The 19673-nt window shown below is 37.5% G+C and overlaps 1 protein-coding gene across 1 annotated transcript in view; it reads right to left on the reverse strand.

The window, feature by feature from the left end:
• SEL1L (SEL1L adaptor subunit of SYVN1 ubiquitin ligase) overlaps positions 1–19673 on the reverse strand; it is a 53615-nt gene that overhangs the window by 11118 nt on the left and 22824 nt on the right. Inside the window, exons 5-18 of the mRNA XM_058739923.1 lie at positions 18985–19090; positions 17809–17971; positions 15390–15443; positions 15240–15299; positions 13575–13656; positions 13055–13209; positions 9188–9244; positions 7109–7177; positions 6093–6170; positions 4719–4781; positions 3346–3433; positions 2634–2782; positions 1536–1701; positions 936–1010 (exon numbers count right to left, since the gene is read on the reverse strand). Coding sequence (XP_058595906.1) covers positions 936–1010; positions 1536–1701; positions 2634–2782; positions 3346–3433; positions 4719–4781; positions 6093–6170; positions 7109–7177; positions 9188–9244; positions 13055–13209; positions 13575–13656; positions 15240–15299; positions 15390–15443; positions 17809–17971; positions 18985–19090 — 1365 coding nt within the window. The remainder of the gene's footprint in view (positions 1–935; positions 1011–1535; positions 1702–2633; positions 2783–3345; positions 3434–4718; positions 4782–6092; positions 6171–7108; positions 7178–9187; positions 9245–13054; positions 13210–13574; positions 13657–15239; positions 15300–15389; positions 15444–17808; positions 17972–18984; positions 19091–19673) is intronic.

Raw genomic sequence — 19673 nt, forward strand, 5'->3', positions numbered from 1 at the left:
GCCACCCAGGCGCCCCACAACAGTACTCTTCAAATGAGCATGTTCTAGTCTATCATGCCATTTATACTTTCTTTTCCTTTTTTGTTTTTAAATTTAAATTCTAGTTAGTTAACATACAGTACAATGTTGGTTTCAGGAGTAGAATTCAGTGATTCATCATATACAACACCCAGTGCTCATCATAACAAGTGCCCTCCTTAATGCCCATCACCCATCTAGCCCATCTCCCACCTACCTGCCTCCATCAACCCTCAGTTTGTTCTCTATTGCCAAGAGTCTCTTGTGGCTTGTTTCCTTCTCTTCTCTTTGTCCCCCTCTTCCCATAAATTCATCTGTTTTATTTCTTAAATTCCACATACGAGTGAAATCATATGGTATTTATCTTTCTCTGGTTGGCTTATTTTGCTTAGCTTAATACATTCTAGCTCCATCTATGTCACTGCAAATGGCCAGATTTCATTCTTTTTGATGGCTGAGTAATATTCTGCCATTTACATTTTAAAGTAGTTCAATTGGACCATTGTTTAGGTTTGAAGAAGGGATAGCCAGGCACTGTTGAGAGGAGTATGTGTGAGAATAAAATAGTCAAACAAAAAAAGATGGGGAAAGGTTAAAATCTTTTTGGGTTTTAGACTAATATTTTATTATCTATTCCATGTGATTCTCATTTTATGCAATATAACTGGCTTCAAACAAAAAATCAAAGAGTAAACCATAATGTGATATAAATGACCAATCACAATTCAATAATTTAGAAACCCTGTGACTAGAACTTCCGTTTTAAGAATAGATAAATCACGATGCAACTTAAGCAACAGTTAGTATGTTGATGAATGACATTATTTAGTTTTTATGGGAGATTCAAAAACAAAACAAAAACAGTACAGAAAGATCCCTGGGTGAAACTCTTACCCTAGAATGAGTGGGCTACTCACCTTGGGAGGCAGCCCTGTTCCAGTGCAGCAAAGCTCTGGGGTAAGTTTCATTCTCACCTACAATGGTTGCTTCTCCTACAGGGAAGATGAAATAAATACAACTTAGGCATTTAAGGAAAGGCACTAGACTTTTAGGCTTCATTTACAAGCTAGGGTGGATATGTGGGGCATAACTGGGATATAACAAGTATTAAATGACCAAAGTATTGTATTGAAATTAAACATTAGAAGGAAATACCGAGTTCAAAAGAATCACTGTAAGCAGGACAACACTACTTTCTGCAACGTGTTTTATCCACAGAACTAATCGGACAGTAACCATGGAGCCACTTCTAGGGATCTACAGACCACTGGAAAAATGAGGTTCTTCTATCTGCTGTATTTTGAAAAATGTGTTTACTGAAAGCAGTTAATGCTAATTGCAAAACTAACTTTGATGGCTTAGGGAGCTGAGGTAAAGTACTCCAGCACGTGCGTTGTTAAGGTCTACTTACAACAATAAAGAAGTTTCTTTGTGGCTTTTCTCTTTAAAACAAAAACGAGCTACCTGATGTGAGCCTTCAGAGTCTAAACCCAAGGCAGAATGAAAGTGAACCTTACTCTGATCGAGAATGAAGGCTGCGTTGCTCTGTGCCACTTCATAGCCTTGTTCGGCCAGCAGGAGGTACTGGATCACTGCGGCGTTGTAGTCGCCATCTTTATAGCTGTTATAGGCAGTCATTAGCCTCTCCGACCACCGGCCTCGTTCACACACATTCTTAAACAACTGTGAGAACAGGAAAAAAACAAAAAACAAACCAGTAACAAAACAAGGAACATATGCCAGAATATCATTTTTGCACTTTGGCTACAAGTGATTATTAAGCTACCTCTTTGAATCTCTGGCAACTTTATTAAATATATATAAAAGTCTGGGATATTTACTTGAAGATTTCAGTTAGTCTTTAGAGAAGGTTTATAAAAATAATAGTAAACAATTATATACCATTACCCCCACCAGGCACTGTTCTTGTGCTTTATGTACAGTACGTACAGAAACTCCCTTACAGCTCCCACGAGGTTCATGGGGGACACTCTATGAAATAAGTCTTATTAATAGGCCCATTTTACAACCGAGGGAACTGAAACACAGAGAGGTTTAGAAACTGTGCTAAGCATTTAGCAAATGCCACTCTGCAGTGCCAGTTATGAGAGAGCTAAAGAGGAAAAGTTCCATTTAGAAGACATCAGCATTGCCTTTTGCAACATTCATTAGACACAGACCTCGTGGTGCTCAGATACTGTTTAGGAGGTGCTAGAGAGACTGCAGACAACACCCACTGTCCTTACAAACGTGGAGACCCAAATGAAACAAATAAGCATGAGGGTGACACACAGGTCCTCAGTGTCTTCCCTCAGTGTACCTTTTGCAACATTCATTAGACACAGACCTCGTGGTGCTCAGATACTGTTTAGGAGGTGCTAGAGAGACTGCAGACAACACCCACTGTCCTTACAAACGTGGAGACCCAAATGAAACAAATAAGCATGAGGGTGACACACAGGTCCTCAGTGTCTTCCCTCAGTGTACCCAAGTTATTAGGTCGAATCTCTTTCTACTGTAGAAGAAATCATGCAAAGAAAACGAGAATTAAAACGATAGACTTTCCTCCTGGGAAAATGAAGTTCCTGTGTACGAGCTGGTAGAACAGCCCTTACCTCCACTGCCGTGTGACACGATCGCATCACACCTGTGCCGCTGGCATGCATCTGTGCTAGGTTATAGAAAGCCAAGATGTGGCCTCCCTGAGAAGCTAAGTTAAAATACTTCAAGGCCTGTTTATAATCCCTCTTGACGCCAATGCCATCTGTAAGGAAAATCACATGAAAGGTCAGAAATAGTTTTATTTTTTTTTAATTTTTTTTCAACGTTTTTTATTTATTTTTGGGACAGAGAGAGACAGAGCATGAATGGGGGAGGGGCAGAGAGAGAGGGAGACACAGAATCGGAAACAGGCTCCAGGCTCCGAGCCATCAGCCCAGAGCCTGACGCGGGGCTCGAACTCACGGACCTCGAGATCGTGACCTGGCTGAAGTCGGACGCTTAACCGACTGCGCCACCCAGGCGCCCCAGAAATAGTTTTAAATAAGATTTAACTGAAGCATGAGAGCAGCCTTATATAATGAGTAAAATCAAATGAAACTCAGAATTCTTACTCAGGAAAGATGGGAACCTTAGCAATACAGATTTGTATATTAATACAGATGAACCTAATTTACCATGAAAAACAAGATGCACAAATTACTGAAATGGGAGAACATTAATCAGCCCGAATGCGACAGCTCTCGTTTCCACATCAAAGTGGTATCTGATGGAAAATAGGCAATTTCGATGTTGGTGGATGAAGCATTTAATTCCAGTATTACTTACTGTAGTACATTGAGCCAAGCTGCAGCTGCCCGTCCACCCAGCCTTGTTCAGCAGCTTTCTGGAAATACTTTAGTGCCAGATCATAATTCTGTAGGAAAAGAGGTCACATGATCACATGATAAGAAAGCTCAAAAGGCTGATAGGAGATTCACTTATTAAAAAGAGTCAACAAAACACATACAGGATATTCTCAAAGAGCCATTAAAAAGACTACCTTCTAAGTTTTCATAACATACAGAGGGTAGTCTACTTTAAGTCACAGAGGGACTTAAATATTTAAGACTAAAGAAAAGCAAGTAAGAGTTTTTGTGAAACAATTTGCTGTGTTCACTCTCAGAAAGCATACATATCACCAGTGAAACACAAGATCAGGACTTAAGAAACAATCTTTCCTATTAACCAACAAATCTTTTTCTAAACCTTAATTTTTCTAATTTCCTTAAATAAGGAAAATTATTCTCTTTATTCATTCTTTTCCTGTGTAACTTATCAAGCACTATATGATTATTAGATTTCAAATACCCTACGTATCCACAGAGAGAAACTAAAAGATCACTACTGAACTTTAGTGTCCTAAAATGACTAAAAAGAATCAAAATGAGACCACGCTATACTGGTTTCTGTGCTAGGGAACACCTACAGATTAGAACCTTAAACCTAAAGCTTAGTTTCAGGCCCAACTAAAAACATACTACTTGGAGGGTTCATAAAGTGAAGAGAAGAGGACAGCATTGAGAATCCAGGGGCAACCATGAGGAAGTAGTAGAGAAGAATAAGAAGCAATGGCTTAGGAAAAGCAAGAGAACTTGCAGAATTCCAGAGAGGAAAGAGTTCAAGTGATGTAGAGCCAAAAAGTCAACAGGTGTTGACCCTTAGGAGGTTACTGGTGATCTGCATAGAGCAGTTACGTGAGGCAGAAGCCTAACTCTAAGAGCTAATGAATGAGTGGTAGCCACTAACACAGTTCATTTTTTGGAGAAACCTGGGTTTGCAGTGAAGGACTGGAGAGAAGAGAAGAGCAAAGAATAGAACAGAAAGCTTTTCTCCTAAATGGGAGGGACAAGCATTTTCTTAGCCTTGAGTGAAGAAGTAGAGAGGGAGAAGCTTAAGTCTTGGAGAGGAGACAGCATAGACAGAAGAATGAGAAGCAGCTTCACACCTTTAGAAAAGGTGCCAGAGACAGGGCTATTCGAAGGAGGCAGTCATATGGCAGGTGCGGGGTGAAGGGTGGTAAGCAGCCAAAGTCAGAGAATAGGAAAAGGTTCAGCTCTGGTTATAAAGAAAGGATTTCACCCAGGCTGGAAGCTAGTTATATTTCTCCAACTCACCAGCTGACTGCTTGTTTAAGTCAGAATGTTACACTGAAAACTTACAACTTGAACTCCTCTCCCGTAGAGGTAAGCCATTCCGAGTCCACTCTGACCGACTGGGTTGCCCTGCAAACCGAGAAAAAAGAGTGAATGGATTCATTAAGAAACTAGGCAAGAATAAATGACTGCAAAAGAAATAATTTACAAACACATTCAAAAAATGTCACTGCATTTTTCAATTCAAAATTCTCCTTCCCATCAGGCTAAATGTAATGCTGACTTTTAGAGATTTGGGGGTCAATAATTTGCGGAAAAAGAGCAAATAGTAAATTTATCTAGAATGAAATTTTGGTGACTTATGACCATCTGTTCCATGAGTTATGATAGAAAACATGACTAATGTGTTTCTTTTTTATTAAACTAAAAGTAGGTCACTTTTTTAAACACTTTTTTTTAATAGGTAGTATTTTATTTTGTTTTTTAAATGTTTATTAATTTTTGAGAGACAGAGCGCAAGTGGGGGAGGGGCAGAGAGAGAGGGAGACACAGAATCCGAAGCAGGCTCCAGGCTCTGATCTGTCAGCACAGAGTCTGATGCGGGGCTTGAACTCATGAACTGTGAGATCACAACCTGAGCACAAGTTGGACGCTTAACCAAATGAACCACCCAGGCATCCCAAAAAGTATATCACTTTTTTTTGTAGTTTTTCATTGGTAATCACCCTCCCCAATAAAGAAGGAAGATGCTATGGTGTCAAGTCAACAACCAGGTAAAAAGCAACACTGGGATCAGGTGGCAAAGATATGCTAAAGGTTACTGGAGTCTCACAGAGCAAAGACAATCACTGTTTTGAGACCTGCAAGAGAAAAATCTAAAATTCAATCTAAACTAATAGGGACAGAGGCATCTTTTAAAAAGTGTCACAGCACTCCTTTGGGAAATACTCAACTGACATTTAGAACTAAAGTAACATGTAGTTGGCAAGGAGATAAGTACACACACTGGAGGCATATGGGGTCTTAAAAATTCATATGTAGTTTTCTCTGGGCCAAAGAAAGTCTAAATTATGTATTTAAGATTATTGAAAGTACCTAGTTGTGTAAGTTTTAAGCCTCAAATTGCAATACAAATAGGGTAGATTATATGACTTTCAATTGCATTACTAAAATCAGTATTTCCTTAATCAGGAAACTTCTCAATGAAATTGAAACAGAGGCTTAATATTCAATAATATGGTCTTCTCTATCCAACCCCCCCCCAACCAATAAAATGCCTTTTATTGGGAAGGTTTTTTTCTAGCCAATCCATTCACACAAATCACAGGTGCTTTCAATAATTTGAGGCATGAGTTGGTTATGACTAATCCTTCAGTATAATAAACTTACTAAAATAATAATATGGCACACATTTCAGTATGTTAAGTCATGAGATCTTACCATGTCAGCAGCTTTCTTAAAGTAGTGAAGAGCTGTCTCGTTACTCTGTGGGACAATATCACTTCCTTCTGAATACATCTACAAAACAAAGCCTAATTTTATTACGAGCTATAACCGTCTCTCCTATAATGTATTTCTAGCTCATCTCATTCTGGTGTTTGTGAGAGATCATGAAATCTTCCAACAAAGTTTAAAATTCCCCACAGGATATTTTAGAATTAAAAGAAAAGCATTAAAAGTAAACATTTTAGCATTATTATATATTCTTTGTCATATCACATTATGATTTCTCTATAAATATGAATACATTAAAATCAGCTCACGGATCAATCTCAAGAGGGGAAATCTTTAACTCAAGGTGAATCTTTTCTCTCACTCTATCCCAAGGCAGTCAAGTGGTTGATAAATTGCTTGGGATCAGTGATTAAATGAGAAAAAAGGAGTGTTATTACCAATATCTGCTTCCATTTCTCTTCCACCACTATTGTCCCCAGGGTAAGATAAAGGGTAGGTCTTAAGTTCAGGAAAAGAAAGAACTAAAAGGTTTCAAACACTGAATGATCAGAGTACCAGGTATGGAACATGATGAAAGGGCCAAAAGAAAGAAGAATAAAAATTAATGCTTAAACAAAAATATATGAGGAATACCAATTTCTATGCTGCAATAGATGGGATGTCTGAATGTAAAGTTCTCAGGCCCCAAATAACTTGCTGCAATTATGTGGCAAACACTGCTGAGATTTTTCTATTTGCAAGAATTTCTGTGACATATTTATTCTGAGCATCCTAACCTTAGGATTTGTTATAGATGAAAATACCCATTGGTTTATACTGTATTTGTTTTCAAAATAATGAAAAAGGAAGTTTTTCTTACTTTGCCACAAGACACAACATCCTTGTATTGGAAACTTCATTTCCACTTTATTTTTGGTAAACTGTAGATCCTAAATACAACATGTGCTTATTATGCAAACACCTCTTGCTGTTACATAATATGTTCACAGGACATACAGTACCTTTCCCAAGAAGGCCATAGCATGTGAATTGCCAGCATTGGCTGCTAAATTGAAGTAGTCAAATGCTCTCTGTGAGAAAAGAATTTATTAAGATAATTAGTTTTTATAGAATCTATCTGCCTTTGGCTTTTAACCAAAATAATTATTTCAGGAACATTTAAAAAATCTTGTAATATTGCAGTTATCTCAGTTTAAGTAAATAGCAACATGACATCTCTTGGCTGCTTAAGGTAACCCCCCCCTCCCCCACCGAATCTCATATCCAATCCATCACTGAGTCCTGTAACTTTCATTACCAAATTCCTCTTGAATCCACCTACCATCCCCCACTACCACCATTCTAGGCTAAGCTACAGTATCTTGCCCTGAACTTATGGATCACTCCCTTCCTTGATCTCCCTTGCTTTTTTTCTTGGGTCACCTAAAGCAACAGATATTTGTTGAGTTAATGCAGTTATATATTGGGAACTCAGTTTATTTCTTCTGTGAAGGTACTGAAAAAATTGATCACTGTGTGAATGTTTCACAAGTCGGCACCATACACCAAGAATATCCCAAAACTTGTATAAAAGGTATGCAGCAAACTCACCATCCAGAATTCTGTACCTGACATTTTTATTAACCGATTCATCTGGCCTAATGATATACATTTTAAAGACCTACAGCAATTAAAGCTGTCAAAATGCTATCTGGAAAAAAAATTTAAAAAATAAATAATAATAAAGCATGGGTATCTGGTATAGTTTTAAGTGTACTCTGTTATCTAATTCTTAAAGTTGATGGGATATGGGAATGAAATACCCTTAATTAGAATATTTAACTGTTATGGCAGAATAACAGCTTTATTAGTCTGACAAACATTTATCAAGCACTCACTATGTACTAGATATTGTCAGATGCTGAGAATAAAGTGGCAAAGTCCATGCTCTTTTGCAACTTAGTTCTAGCAGAGGAAACAACTTAATTATATAATTAACACGTTTATAATGGGAAAGGGCCATAAATACAGATTTTCAGACTGTAACTGTGGTACATGACCTATTCCTGGAGTGGGGTTGGGGTCCAGGGAGATATTTTGGGGTAAGAGATACTGGAATTGAATTCTTCAGGATAAGTAGGAATTAGTTACATAAAGAAAGGAAGTAGAATAATACTCACTCTAGACAGAGGGACTAGTATTCCAGAAATCCGGGGATAGGGAGGTTCTTGATATTTTCAAAGACCTGAGAAAAGGTCCATGTGCCTGTGACTCAAAAGGCCAGGTTTTGGTCTTTAAGTGACTGGAAATTATGGACCACTCAAGAGTTTTAAGCAAGGGAACACAGTATCAGGTGTGTGGCTTACAAATACAGGCTACTGCTTAGCAAATGCAAGCAGGAGATGATTCACACAAGTGGTAGGTATACTGATAGAAGGGAAGAGATGAGAGAGATTTCGGGCATAAAGCAGACAAAAGCTGGTGACCGGATATAGACCTGACTGCTATAGTTGTATATTCCTTACTGCTCACAACCTCAACAATGACTGTTCCTCAGTTCTATGAAATATTTTCTTTTATTTCTTTAATGTTTATTTATTTTTGAGAGACAGTGATAGAGTGCAACCGGGAAGGGGCAGAGAGAGAGGGAGACACAGAATCCGAAGCAGGAGCCAGGCTCTGAGCTGCCAGCACACAGCCCGATGTGGGGCTTGAACTCATGAACTGCGAGATCATGACCTGAGCTGAAGCTGGATGCTGAACCAACTGAGCCACCCAGGTGCCCCTAAAATATTTTCTAATGGGAGTTTTAAGACATACTTCTATCACATACCTATAGGAAACTAAGACACTGTGTATGTATTTTTGGCAGTATTGAGAACTAGGTTTCAGAATTAAAAAAGCCTTTCCCACCACTATGAGGTATAATCACATTTTTAGTCTTCAGCTTTCTCAGGGGTTAGCTGGATCTTAAAAGATCATTTGTGAAGATTATCTAAATAACACAAACTTGATATTGTCATTGACTGACAAGAAATACATCTGGGGTATCATTTCCATCTACGACATGAAGTGCAAAGCCCCGGGAATAGGAAAGTTACCTGATGATTTTGTTCTACTCCACGGCCTCCGTGCAGATGCAGTTGTCCCAGACCAACCTGAAAATTAACAAAAATGAGCAGAAGTAAATGGTAGCATCTGGTGTGTAATTACAATTACAAAAAGGTTTCTGTTCATCATTCAAAAATTTAAAGACTTAGTCTTAACTCCTGAAGATATTACTCTAACGTACATTTTCTAAGAACTGAAAATGCCTGCTTTTAATTACAAGGCATCTTTCTGAAATAAAACATTTACTGCAGGCAAACTAAAACTGAACTTGTCACCAGGGAACCTACTCTAAAGGAAACACTAAAGGATGTGCTTTAGGAGGTAGGAAATTTATCCTGGGAAGCCTAAAGATGCAGTAAGAAATAAAGAGCAATGGAAAGTTAAATTTGTGAGTAATCTAAATTATATGGACTGTATAAAATAATATCTTGTGGAATTCAAAAATTGACAGAATTAAGACATACAGAGTACTCTAAAGTTTGCACTGTCCAAGAAACGGTAAAAAGTGCTCATTCATACTAAACTTTGATAAAAGAGTAGTAAAACAAAGTCCAACTATCACATTAGAAGGGAGGAGAAGCAACAGCAAAAACACTCAAACCAAAAGAAGGTAAGAGAGGAGAGATAAAGAAGCATGGAAAAGCATAAGGAAAGAAGGCAAGCAAGATAGAAAATTTAAACTTGAATATATCACAAACTACTTTCAACTAAAAGACTGTCAGAATGGATAAAGATATAAAAGTAGTCTTCTGATGCTTCCAAGAGACATATCTTAAGCACAAGAAGTTGAATACAAAAGAATACAGAAGGTACTCCATGTAAATACTAACCAAAAGAAAGTGGCATAGCTAGAAGCAGGCAGAGCACAAAAGCAAAAAATATTTCTTTTTTTTTTTTTTTTTTTTTTTAAATTTTTTTTCAACGTTTTTTATTTATTTTTGGGACAGAGAGAGACAGAGCATGAACGGGGGAGGGGCAGAGAGAGAGGGAGACACAGAATCGGAAGCAGGCTCCAGGCTCTGAGCCATCAGCCCAGAGCCTGATGCGGGGCTCGAACTCACGGACCGCGAGATCGTGACCTGGCTGAAGTTGGACGCTTAACCGACTGCGCCACCCAGGCGCCCCGCAAAAAATATTTCTTGACATAAAAAGAGAACATTTCATGATATGCAAGCTAGTTTAACAAAAAGATAACAATATTAAGTCTAAGTGCACTCCACCTGGCCAAAAATACATAAATCAAAATTGACAGAACTACAAGAAGACAGAGACAAATCCACACCACAATGGGAAATTTAAACAATACTGTCTCAGCACTGGACAGAAAAAGCAGACAAATTCAGTAAGGATTCACAAGATGTGAACAATAGCATTAAGAAACATGACTCAACTGACACACAAAGAACACTATACCCAAAGACTGGAAAATTCATATTCTCTTCAGCATACAATATTTGCCTAAACTGACCAAGTGATGGATCATAAATCAAGTGTCAGGACATCTCAAACAACTGAAATCATGCAGAGTACATTCTGACCATGGTGGATTAAGCTAGAACTCAACAAAAAAGTAGAAAATCCCCATTTATATGAAAACTAAGCAATTCACTTCTAAATTTACACATGGGTCACATATGAATATATGAGAGAATATTGAGAATATGACAGTGGGAGAATGTATTCTACCAGATATCAAGATCCATTAAAGCTACAGAAATTTAAGGGGCGCCTGGGTGGCGCAGTCGGTTAAGCGTCCGACTTCAGCCAGGTCACGATCTCGCGGTCCGTGAGTTCGAGCCCCGCGTCAGGCTCTGGGCCGATGGCTCGGAGCCTGGAGCCTGTTTCCGATTCTGTGTCTCCCTCTCTCTCTGCCCCTCCCCCGTTCATGCTCTGTCTCTCTCTGTCCCAAAAATAAATAAAAAACGTTGAAAAAAAAATTAAAAAAAAAAAAAAAAAAATGCCTTAAAAAAAAGCTACAGAAATTTAAGACAGTACTGGCATAAGACATGCAAGAGAATATGCACAGAGCATTATTTGCAATAGCCCAAATCTGGGGAGAGTGAAGTGGGTAGGTAAGCTGTGGGATTTTATACAATGAAATAACCACAGGGTAATGTAAATGAATCAATTACAGCTACATGAAAACACATGGATTGATTTCATAAACAATGCTGAGCAAAACAGCCTGATTCCAAAAAATGTGTAGGATTTTTTTTTTTTTTTTTTTTTTTACATAAAATTCAAAACCAGGCCAAACCAATCCATAGTGTTAGAAGTCAGTTCAGTGGGTTACCCCTGGGGAAGAGGAGGCTCCAGGGTGCTAGCTGTGCTACACAGGATGCTCACCTGGTGATAATTCAGGGGGCTGTATGCTTCAGATTTATGTACTTTTCTATATTAAGGTCATAATTCAAGTAGTAAAAAGAAGTAAATGATACATAATACCACATACGGATTTTTTTTCACTTGAGTTTTCCACTGAATACACTGAAGTATTCTATATTCTACATAGTTTTTTAATGGTTGCATAAAATTCCATCACATGGAAGTGTCATATTTGAAATAAGTAGTTCCCTATTTTGAGGCATTTAGATGGTTTTGAATTTTAACTGGTTTCTCATATAAAAGAAAGATGTTTAATTAGACAAGATAACTATTATAATTTCCATAAGCTAAGATTTAGATATTCCACTGCAGGTTTTCTTTTAAATTTAAAAAAATTTTAATGTTTATTTATTTTTGAAAGAGAGAGAAAAAGAGCAGAGGAAGGGCAGAAAGAGAGGGGGAGAGAGGATCTGAAGTGGGCTCTGTGCTGACAGCAGAGAGCTGGATGCGGGGCTTGAACTTACGAACTGTGAGATCACGACCGGAGCCGAAGTTGGACGCTTAACCGACTGAACCACCCAGGTGGCCCGTTTTTCTGTTTGTTTGTTTTGTTTCTTAAACCTAAGATTCCCTTCTGTTAAGTCTCAAAATTAATTGTTCTCAAAAAGTATCTAATGCTTATCTCTAAATTTCTAAGTCAGAAAAGATCTGTTAAATTTCATAGAAAAAAACAGGCAGGTGTTGAAGTTCTCCTTTTTGTTTTAGGATTATCAAATAATCCATGAAATAACAAATTATACATGGTGTTTTGATTGATATACTGTACAATTTACATTGAACTGGGCTACTTAAGTTGATGCCCTTGAGGAAATTATGGTCTAAAACAAGCAAAGGAAACATGAACAGTAAATGGCTCTGAAGGGCATCTGAAATTACAAATGTTCCAGAGACTTTCTGTTAAAAAAAGTAGCAGTTTTCATCCTTGAGGACTCTAATAAGAGCCTCATCATCTGTAAAACTCTGCTCTTTTCAAGCAATGGTTTTCAACTGTGGTGCAATCACAGGGCCAGCTTCTAGGAACACATGCCTAGTCTACATCCCAGATGAATCCTAACGGAAATGGAAATGTCTTTTTTTTTTTTTTTTAAAGTTTATTTGAGAGAGAGAGAGTGAGCACATAAGCCAGGCAGGATTAGAGAGAAGGAGAGAGAGAATCCCTAGCAGGCTCCACGTCATCAGCACACAGCCCAATGAGGGGCTTGAACTTACGAACCGTGAGATCATGATCTGAGCTGAGATCAAGAGTCGATGCTTAACTGACTGCGCCACCCAGGCACACCCCAAATGGAACTTTTTTTAAAGTACCAAGAGTCCTACACTCTAAAAAAAACAAAAAAAGCTCCTCCGGTGATTCTAATATATAGTTAATAATCGCTCAGAGCAATAAAAATGTTTCTAATAGATGTAAGTGCTTGCCCGAGACTATAACATAAAATGCAGTAAGATATACCGTGAGATGTTTAAATACATACCTGTGCCTGTACATCACCTTTTTCAGCTAGGAACTGATAATACTGAATCAAATCTTCTTCCAGCATTCCACTATTCATTCCTGGATTTTCCACCTCGTCAGGCAGCCGTATTCTCTGTACTACTGAGCCTCCTGTCAGTGAGATGTCACTAGCAACTGAAACAAGGGGACGAAGTAATAGCATGGAGGAAGGTCAGAAGCATTGTTCCACAGAAAAAAGTATCATTTCAGCTGCCAAATGCTGACAGACCTTATGCAAACAGTAATCTACAGATTACAAAATAGTAATTACAGAAGCCCAGTTTTTTCGACAAACTATTTAAGAAGTGGAATCCAAAGCACATGTGCACATACACACACAAGTTCTTAGTCAACTAGGGTAAAGACCATTCTACTTAAGAGAGTAAGTCACGGTTATTTCAAGTAATACAACAAAAATAGATGTATTTAAAGTTAAATCCATTTTGGTTTTTGTTTCTTTTGATACGGTGAAAGGCAAAAAAAAAAAAAAAAATAGATACCATGATTGGCAACAAGACGATAGTGAGTCAGTGCCGATTCACAGCTCTGGAGGACTCCGATGCCGGCCCAGTACCGGTAACCCTGTGAGACAATCTCTGGTGAGAAGCCTGCGGTTTCACTGGAGCTCTCGTTGTAACAAAGAAAGCCACCTGCACTCAGGATGTAATTCTATGGTTCCTTGATCCCAGTACATCACCACCTTATTTATCCTGAGTTTTAAGTTCGGCAACTCCAACAACCAGACTATAGCTAAGCACTAGGAAATAGTGAAGTTCCCACAGAAATCAAAACAGATGCCATGAACCTTATGCATGAACTCTGTGTATCTAATGTGTAAAAGAAAATTACTTGGGCTCTTGCTAAGAACACATTCTAATCTTATTTTAGACAGGATTTTAACCAAAACAGGGTTGATTTACCAAACCAGCAAAGAAGCAACAATTAGCAAAACAGGGAAAACAAATGATTACTGGATGCAGGAAAAGACACCAGCAAAAAATGATTTCAGAATGAGGAGGAAGATAGTGAATTATAAAGAACATTAGATGCAAAGTAGAGCCTCTTGAGTCGTTTAGCACAGACTCAACTTTACAAACTGTCACAATCCTTAGGGCGTTATCGTATAATTACGTGTATAATATTTCATGTTTTTATCCTGTAGCCATTATTTAAGAAGATTGGTAAATTAAAAAAAGTTATCTGTAAAAATATTTAACATACTTTTGCCACACAAAAATAAATGCTTCAAATTTCTGGAAAATTCATCTAAAAGCAACTTTTCAATTACTGTTTGAGGAATAAATGTGACCACAGATGAAAAAACCAATGGGAAAAAAAGCTTCAGAACTAGTGAGGAATGTTTCAGAAAGCTAGAGCAACATCCTTGTTTTTCAGTGGCTTTAACTACTTCAGCAGTTTGTGTCTGTCACAGACAAGGTCCAAGCTCCTTGGCAGGATGTAGAGTTCACTTACGTGATTCCTGATGCACTTCCTGGCATTCTCCTCTCCAGCCACTAAAAAGCTTGTATTTTCTTGCAAGCACCATGTTTCCTTGTTGCTGTCCCTCTGTATATATTGCTTCTGCTGTCTGGATGCCCTTCCACTTCTATTCACTACTGTTTATCCCTCAAAAGTTACTTTGTTTCTTTCCTCAGAAAGAAACTTTCTTTTAACCTCTTTTTAACCTCTTTCCTTTAACCTCTCCTTCTGACACCAGTGTGAATTAAGGGCCTTTCTAGGTGATTCTTGTACTGTAATGATCTCCTTACTCGTGTGAATATAAATGTAAAACAAATCAATGTTCAATGTAAAATCAACTTAAATGTAAAATCTGTGAAAACTCAACCTAGGAAATGATTCTGACAAACAAGCTTCCAACTTACAGAAAAAAAAAAAAAAAGAGCCATTTATCAGATCTCTATTTTAAGGGCAATCAGCCAAACTAATCATTTTAAAGAAAAACTGTGGACTCCACAAATTTTCATCCACATGTAGATTCAAGTGTTATATCTGTTAATAAGAATTTAAAGGACGTTCAACTGAATATTTGATCTGAATGAATACAAGCAGATCTTGTTCATGAAAGCTAGAAAAGTTATGGCTCCTCAAAACCCAAACATTCTGCTACTCAATGTTTCTAAGTCTTCCCCTGAAATCTTACTTACCAAAACCATGTGTGCTATCAGGTTGCCCCCAAGAGCTCCAAAAGTGTAATACACGAGGGCCTGTGAAAGAACAAAAGACACTTAACTGATCATAGGCACACACTGACCCAATTCAAATTGTTGCACATGATAAAGTTTTCATATTATTACCTTTGCCTGACTTGAATTGACACCAAGTCCAGAGGCATAGAGAAAGCCAAGGGCCTGAAATAAAATGATAAAAGTAAGAATTCTTCCCTAGTGGAAGTGTATCCAGCAGAGACATGGTTTTATGAACTACGAAAAGACGCAACAATCTTTAGATGCTGAAAGACTTGAATCTCCAAGTATGTACAACTGTGGAATTAAAGAGATTCAGAAATGCATTCAAGGTTTTACACAATGAAATACAACTTTAAACAAATCGTCTACCTTGAAGATTAAAGACAACTTAGTAAAATGTTAACTAGAAAAACAAAGCTGAACACAAACGTGGCTTTTATTTTATCTTGATCGATAGCTATTTTGAGAACCAAACAACCCCTATAATGATATAATGATCAACACATTACCTAGCAAAGGAGAAAACACAATGAAAATGGTAAGAGACTACCAAGATAAACTATCCTAGCAATAAAAAGGGGCAGCAAGGGTCAAGTTGAAGGGGTCAACAGAGAAAGGTCACTTTACAATGCTAAAGCACACATACTTTTTCATTAAAAAACAACAACAGCAACAAAAAACCCAAAACAAAAACCCCAACCAACCAAAACATGATCTTTGCCTTCTGAGGACAATCCTTGATGACACGAAAGTATAAGCTAAAGTTAGAAAGGCAGATATATCACGTGCCAGTGCTCATCAAAATCATGAGCTCTGTTGTATTTCCCAGCCTCCCTTGTACTTGGGGTCACATGTCTAGGATGCGGCAAAAAGAGATGTGAACCATTTTTAGGTGTGGCCATTAAAAACTTTCCAGAGAATCCTCCAGCCCCCACTTCTCCTTTCATGATGGCCCAAAAGCCCTACGTTTCAGACGGTTGCAGCTATGTGGCAGAAGCAGCCCTTGACTGAGTCACCATCTGGAAGACAGGACGCAGGCAGGGGAACTGCACCAACCCTGGCATGCACAAGGAATAACTCTCTGTAGTGCTGAGCCACTGTGATTTGGGGGCTGTGTCTGTTACATCAGCTAGAATTAATTACCACAGAGAGAGTGTTTTGCAATGTACAACATAAAGCACCGTGGCACGGTAAGGTGCTATTATTGGAGGGAAAAGATGCCTTAGAAGAAAAACCATACTTCAGAGCCAAATGTGTCTGCAGAAAAAGAATGTATGTGTGAATTTTATATAAAATGACTTACACAAAGAAGGGGAAAAAAGCTTTGAAAACAAAGGAGGAACAGTTAAGATATAACCTGTTTATAAATTAAACCACGACCATGTTAGAGCTGCAGACTGGTTAGGTATTCGGTCCTACAGAAAACTATGGTCACAATTCCTGTTATTGTTTACACAGTCTGAAAACAGACCTCCTCTGTGACTAGAAATTTTATATTTAAGCATATCCCATACCTTCAATAAACCTGAATTATGGAGAGCATTTAAAAGAAATGGGGTGGCCCCCTAAATCCAGCTGTCAATCTTACTATTACCAAGGGGAATTAAGCAGGTATCATGTACCAACTGGTGTGATGCAGTCTGGGATACAGAGCACCCCCCATAAGGCAGTCTGGGTCAAAAGTATTTTCCTTGTGTTCATCAGCCTTTAGCTGTGACATCCCCTGTAGGAAACAGAAATGAAAAATGGGTCCTGTTTCTAACACAGATAAGAAAGAAAAGCGGGAACTGTGCTAGCAATAAAGACCAAACATAAGGTGTAGTCCTAGGCTGGATGCTGCTTTGGACAAAACAAGTATAAAGAAAATGTTTTGGTTCAACACCCTATGAATACTGTGTGGGTATTACATTTACCAGAGTGAAGCAGTGAGGGCTATTCACTGGATGAGCAAGTAACGGAAGAGAAGACTGTGCATCTCATTTTAATAAAAAATTCACAGTATAAATACACAAAGAGAAAGGTCAAGAAGATTGTGCATGCAGTAACATGTTACCAATGTTCAGGTCTGGGTGGTACAGAAGGATGCTTACTTTCTTAGTATTTTTTAATTTGTATTTCTAGTTTCCTATAATGGACATGTACTATAATGAACATTTAAAAAACCACCAAGATTACCAAAAGCTACAGTATCTGAAGTTTGGAAAAAGGGCAGTGGGGAGTGACTTCAGATAAAAAAAAAATAATCACCTTCATGTTTCACTCTTTACAGATTGAATCTGGAAAACTACAAATATAATTGTGGTAAGATGCAACCTCAAGAACGCCGTAGATGACCACAAGTGTTCTCAGACTAAGGAAAAAGACTGTCTGAGAAGATCGGTAAAATGATCTGCTGCAAAATTAGTATTTAAAGATATTCTACCTCGCAGCCATCCTTACTAAAGGAAGGCAGACCATCGAGAGTAAACTGCTGTGAAAATAAACAAGTGCTGTGTGCCAAGAGATTCTGCCGTGGAAGTGCACTTACAGTTTGTCCCTTAGGAGAGCCCTCCTCAGTCAGTTTCTCAAACATCTCTTTAGCTGCCTGGATATTCTGTGTCAGGTAATCACCAAACAAAAGAGCATACGACACTCTCTCCAGGGCCTTGGTATGGTTCATGCCTGCTGCCTTTTGAAGATACCGATAGGCTCTTTAAACATAAGCAATTAAAAAACAAAACAAATTAGCAATATTTTGGAACTACTATTAAAATATATATATATATATATATATGTATATATATATACACACACACACTTTGACAAAATCTGGGGCGCCTGTCTGGCTCAGTCAGAAAAGCATGTAACTCTTGATCTTGGGGTTCTGAGTTCGAGCTCCACATTGGCTGTAGAGATTACTGAAATAAAAAAAACTTGAAAAAGTTTTCTTTCTTTTTTTTTACAAAAGCTAAAATGCAGAAAAATTAATTTCCCTGTTCTATAGAATCCTTCTGATATTTGATTTCTACTAAATTGTGTTACTTATATATGTAGAAAGCATTCTGGCTACTTTTGTTTTTATATAAAGTACCAGTTCTGTTATCCCAATATTTTAGAACAGTCTAATTTTAAAAATTTCTATTAAGAAAGTTATCTAGATTTGCAATGACAGAATTATAATAATGTGGTATCCAATAAATAATCCAATGATAACCATGGCAATTTTCTTTTAAAATCTTTGCACAGACTATAACAAAAGTCAGCTAAAACTAAAAGTAAGGCACATAAAACGTTGGAAGACAGTCAACTCATTTCATATTCTTTCCAAATTCCTAAATTCTAGTCTTTGTCTGCAAGACAATTACAAAGCAAAAACAAAAAAAGAAACACCTGACAACAATTCCTTTTGTTTTACGTCATTTTGAAATCTGAACAGTGTAGGTATTCTTGGCTCTCAGAAACTATTACAGCTTTAATCAGTTCCCTTTTGTTTATTGTTCATTCTTGTGACGAGTATTTATAATGTTTTAATCCCAACAAGCTGAAATCTGATAAAAGTAATGGCCCTACTATCCATATTTCATAGTAGGTTTTCTTATAGTATAACTTAAGAAATCCTGTCTTTGGGAGTAGACTTCAAAAAGAAAAAAAATACCACACTTTAGCTTTTTATCTCAGTAATGGCCTGTGTTAGGGGAGGAATGGACTTGGTAGTGCTACCTACTCTCGTTTTTGGCTTTTCTTATTGCTTCCATTGAGGATTTTCATCCCAGTCTGGTACATCACTTCTGCTTCCTGCATTTGCCGTCTTTTAGCAGCCTCTTCTTCAGCTAAAAACAAAATGTCAGATGCTTTTAAATGTATTTTAATTTTATACCACTTATGTATCAAACATCAGTATATATTTTCTTTTGGGTAGTCATACAAACACAATATTTCACTATTTCCAAATCTGACTTTAAAGACACATGGTTTTTGTGTGTGGCCTTTATCTGACAAAAGAGGACTTAAAAAAAAAAAACAAAACAACTCATTGAAATCACTTTCTTGTAAAGAAAACAATTATCAACCTGTTTTTGGAAGGTGCTTTCCTGCTAGTAACTGTAAAAATTTTTATATAATTCAAACTAAAATTCCAGGAGGACCTTATGATTATATACCAAGGTGAGCTAAAACCAGGACAGAAGAAGAGTAAAAAACAATAGTCAGAAAAATACTGTTGTAGTCAAAGTACTCTTTAGCCTTACCTGAAAGGTTGCATCTTTACAAGAAGATAGCTGACGAATTACATAACAAAAAATAAAAAGGATTTTTATTAAACAGAGATCTTGATTTAATACTCAAGTTCTCTGTACTTCCCAGTGTAGTGATATAACACTGGAAATCATAACATTGGTATAGATGTCCCCCAAA

The sequence above is a fragment of the Neofelis nebulosa genome, chromosome 7 (assembly GCF_028018385.1).
Source record: "Neofelis nebulosa isolate mNeoNeb1 chromosome 7, mNeoNeb1.pri, whole genome shotgun sequence".
Taxonomy (NCBI): Eukaryota; Metazoa; Chordata; class Mammalia; order Carnivora; family Felidae; genus Neofelis; species Neofelis nebulosa.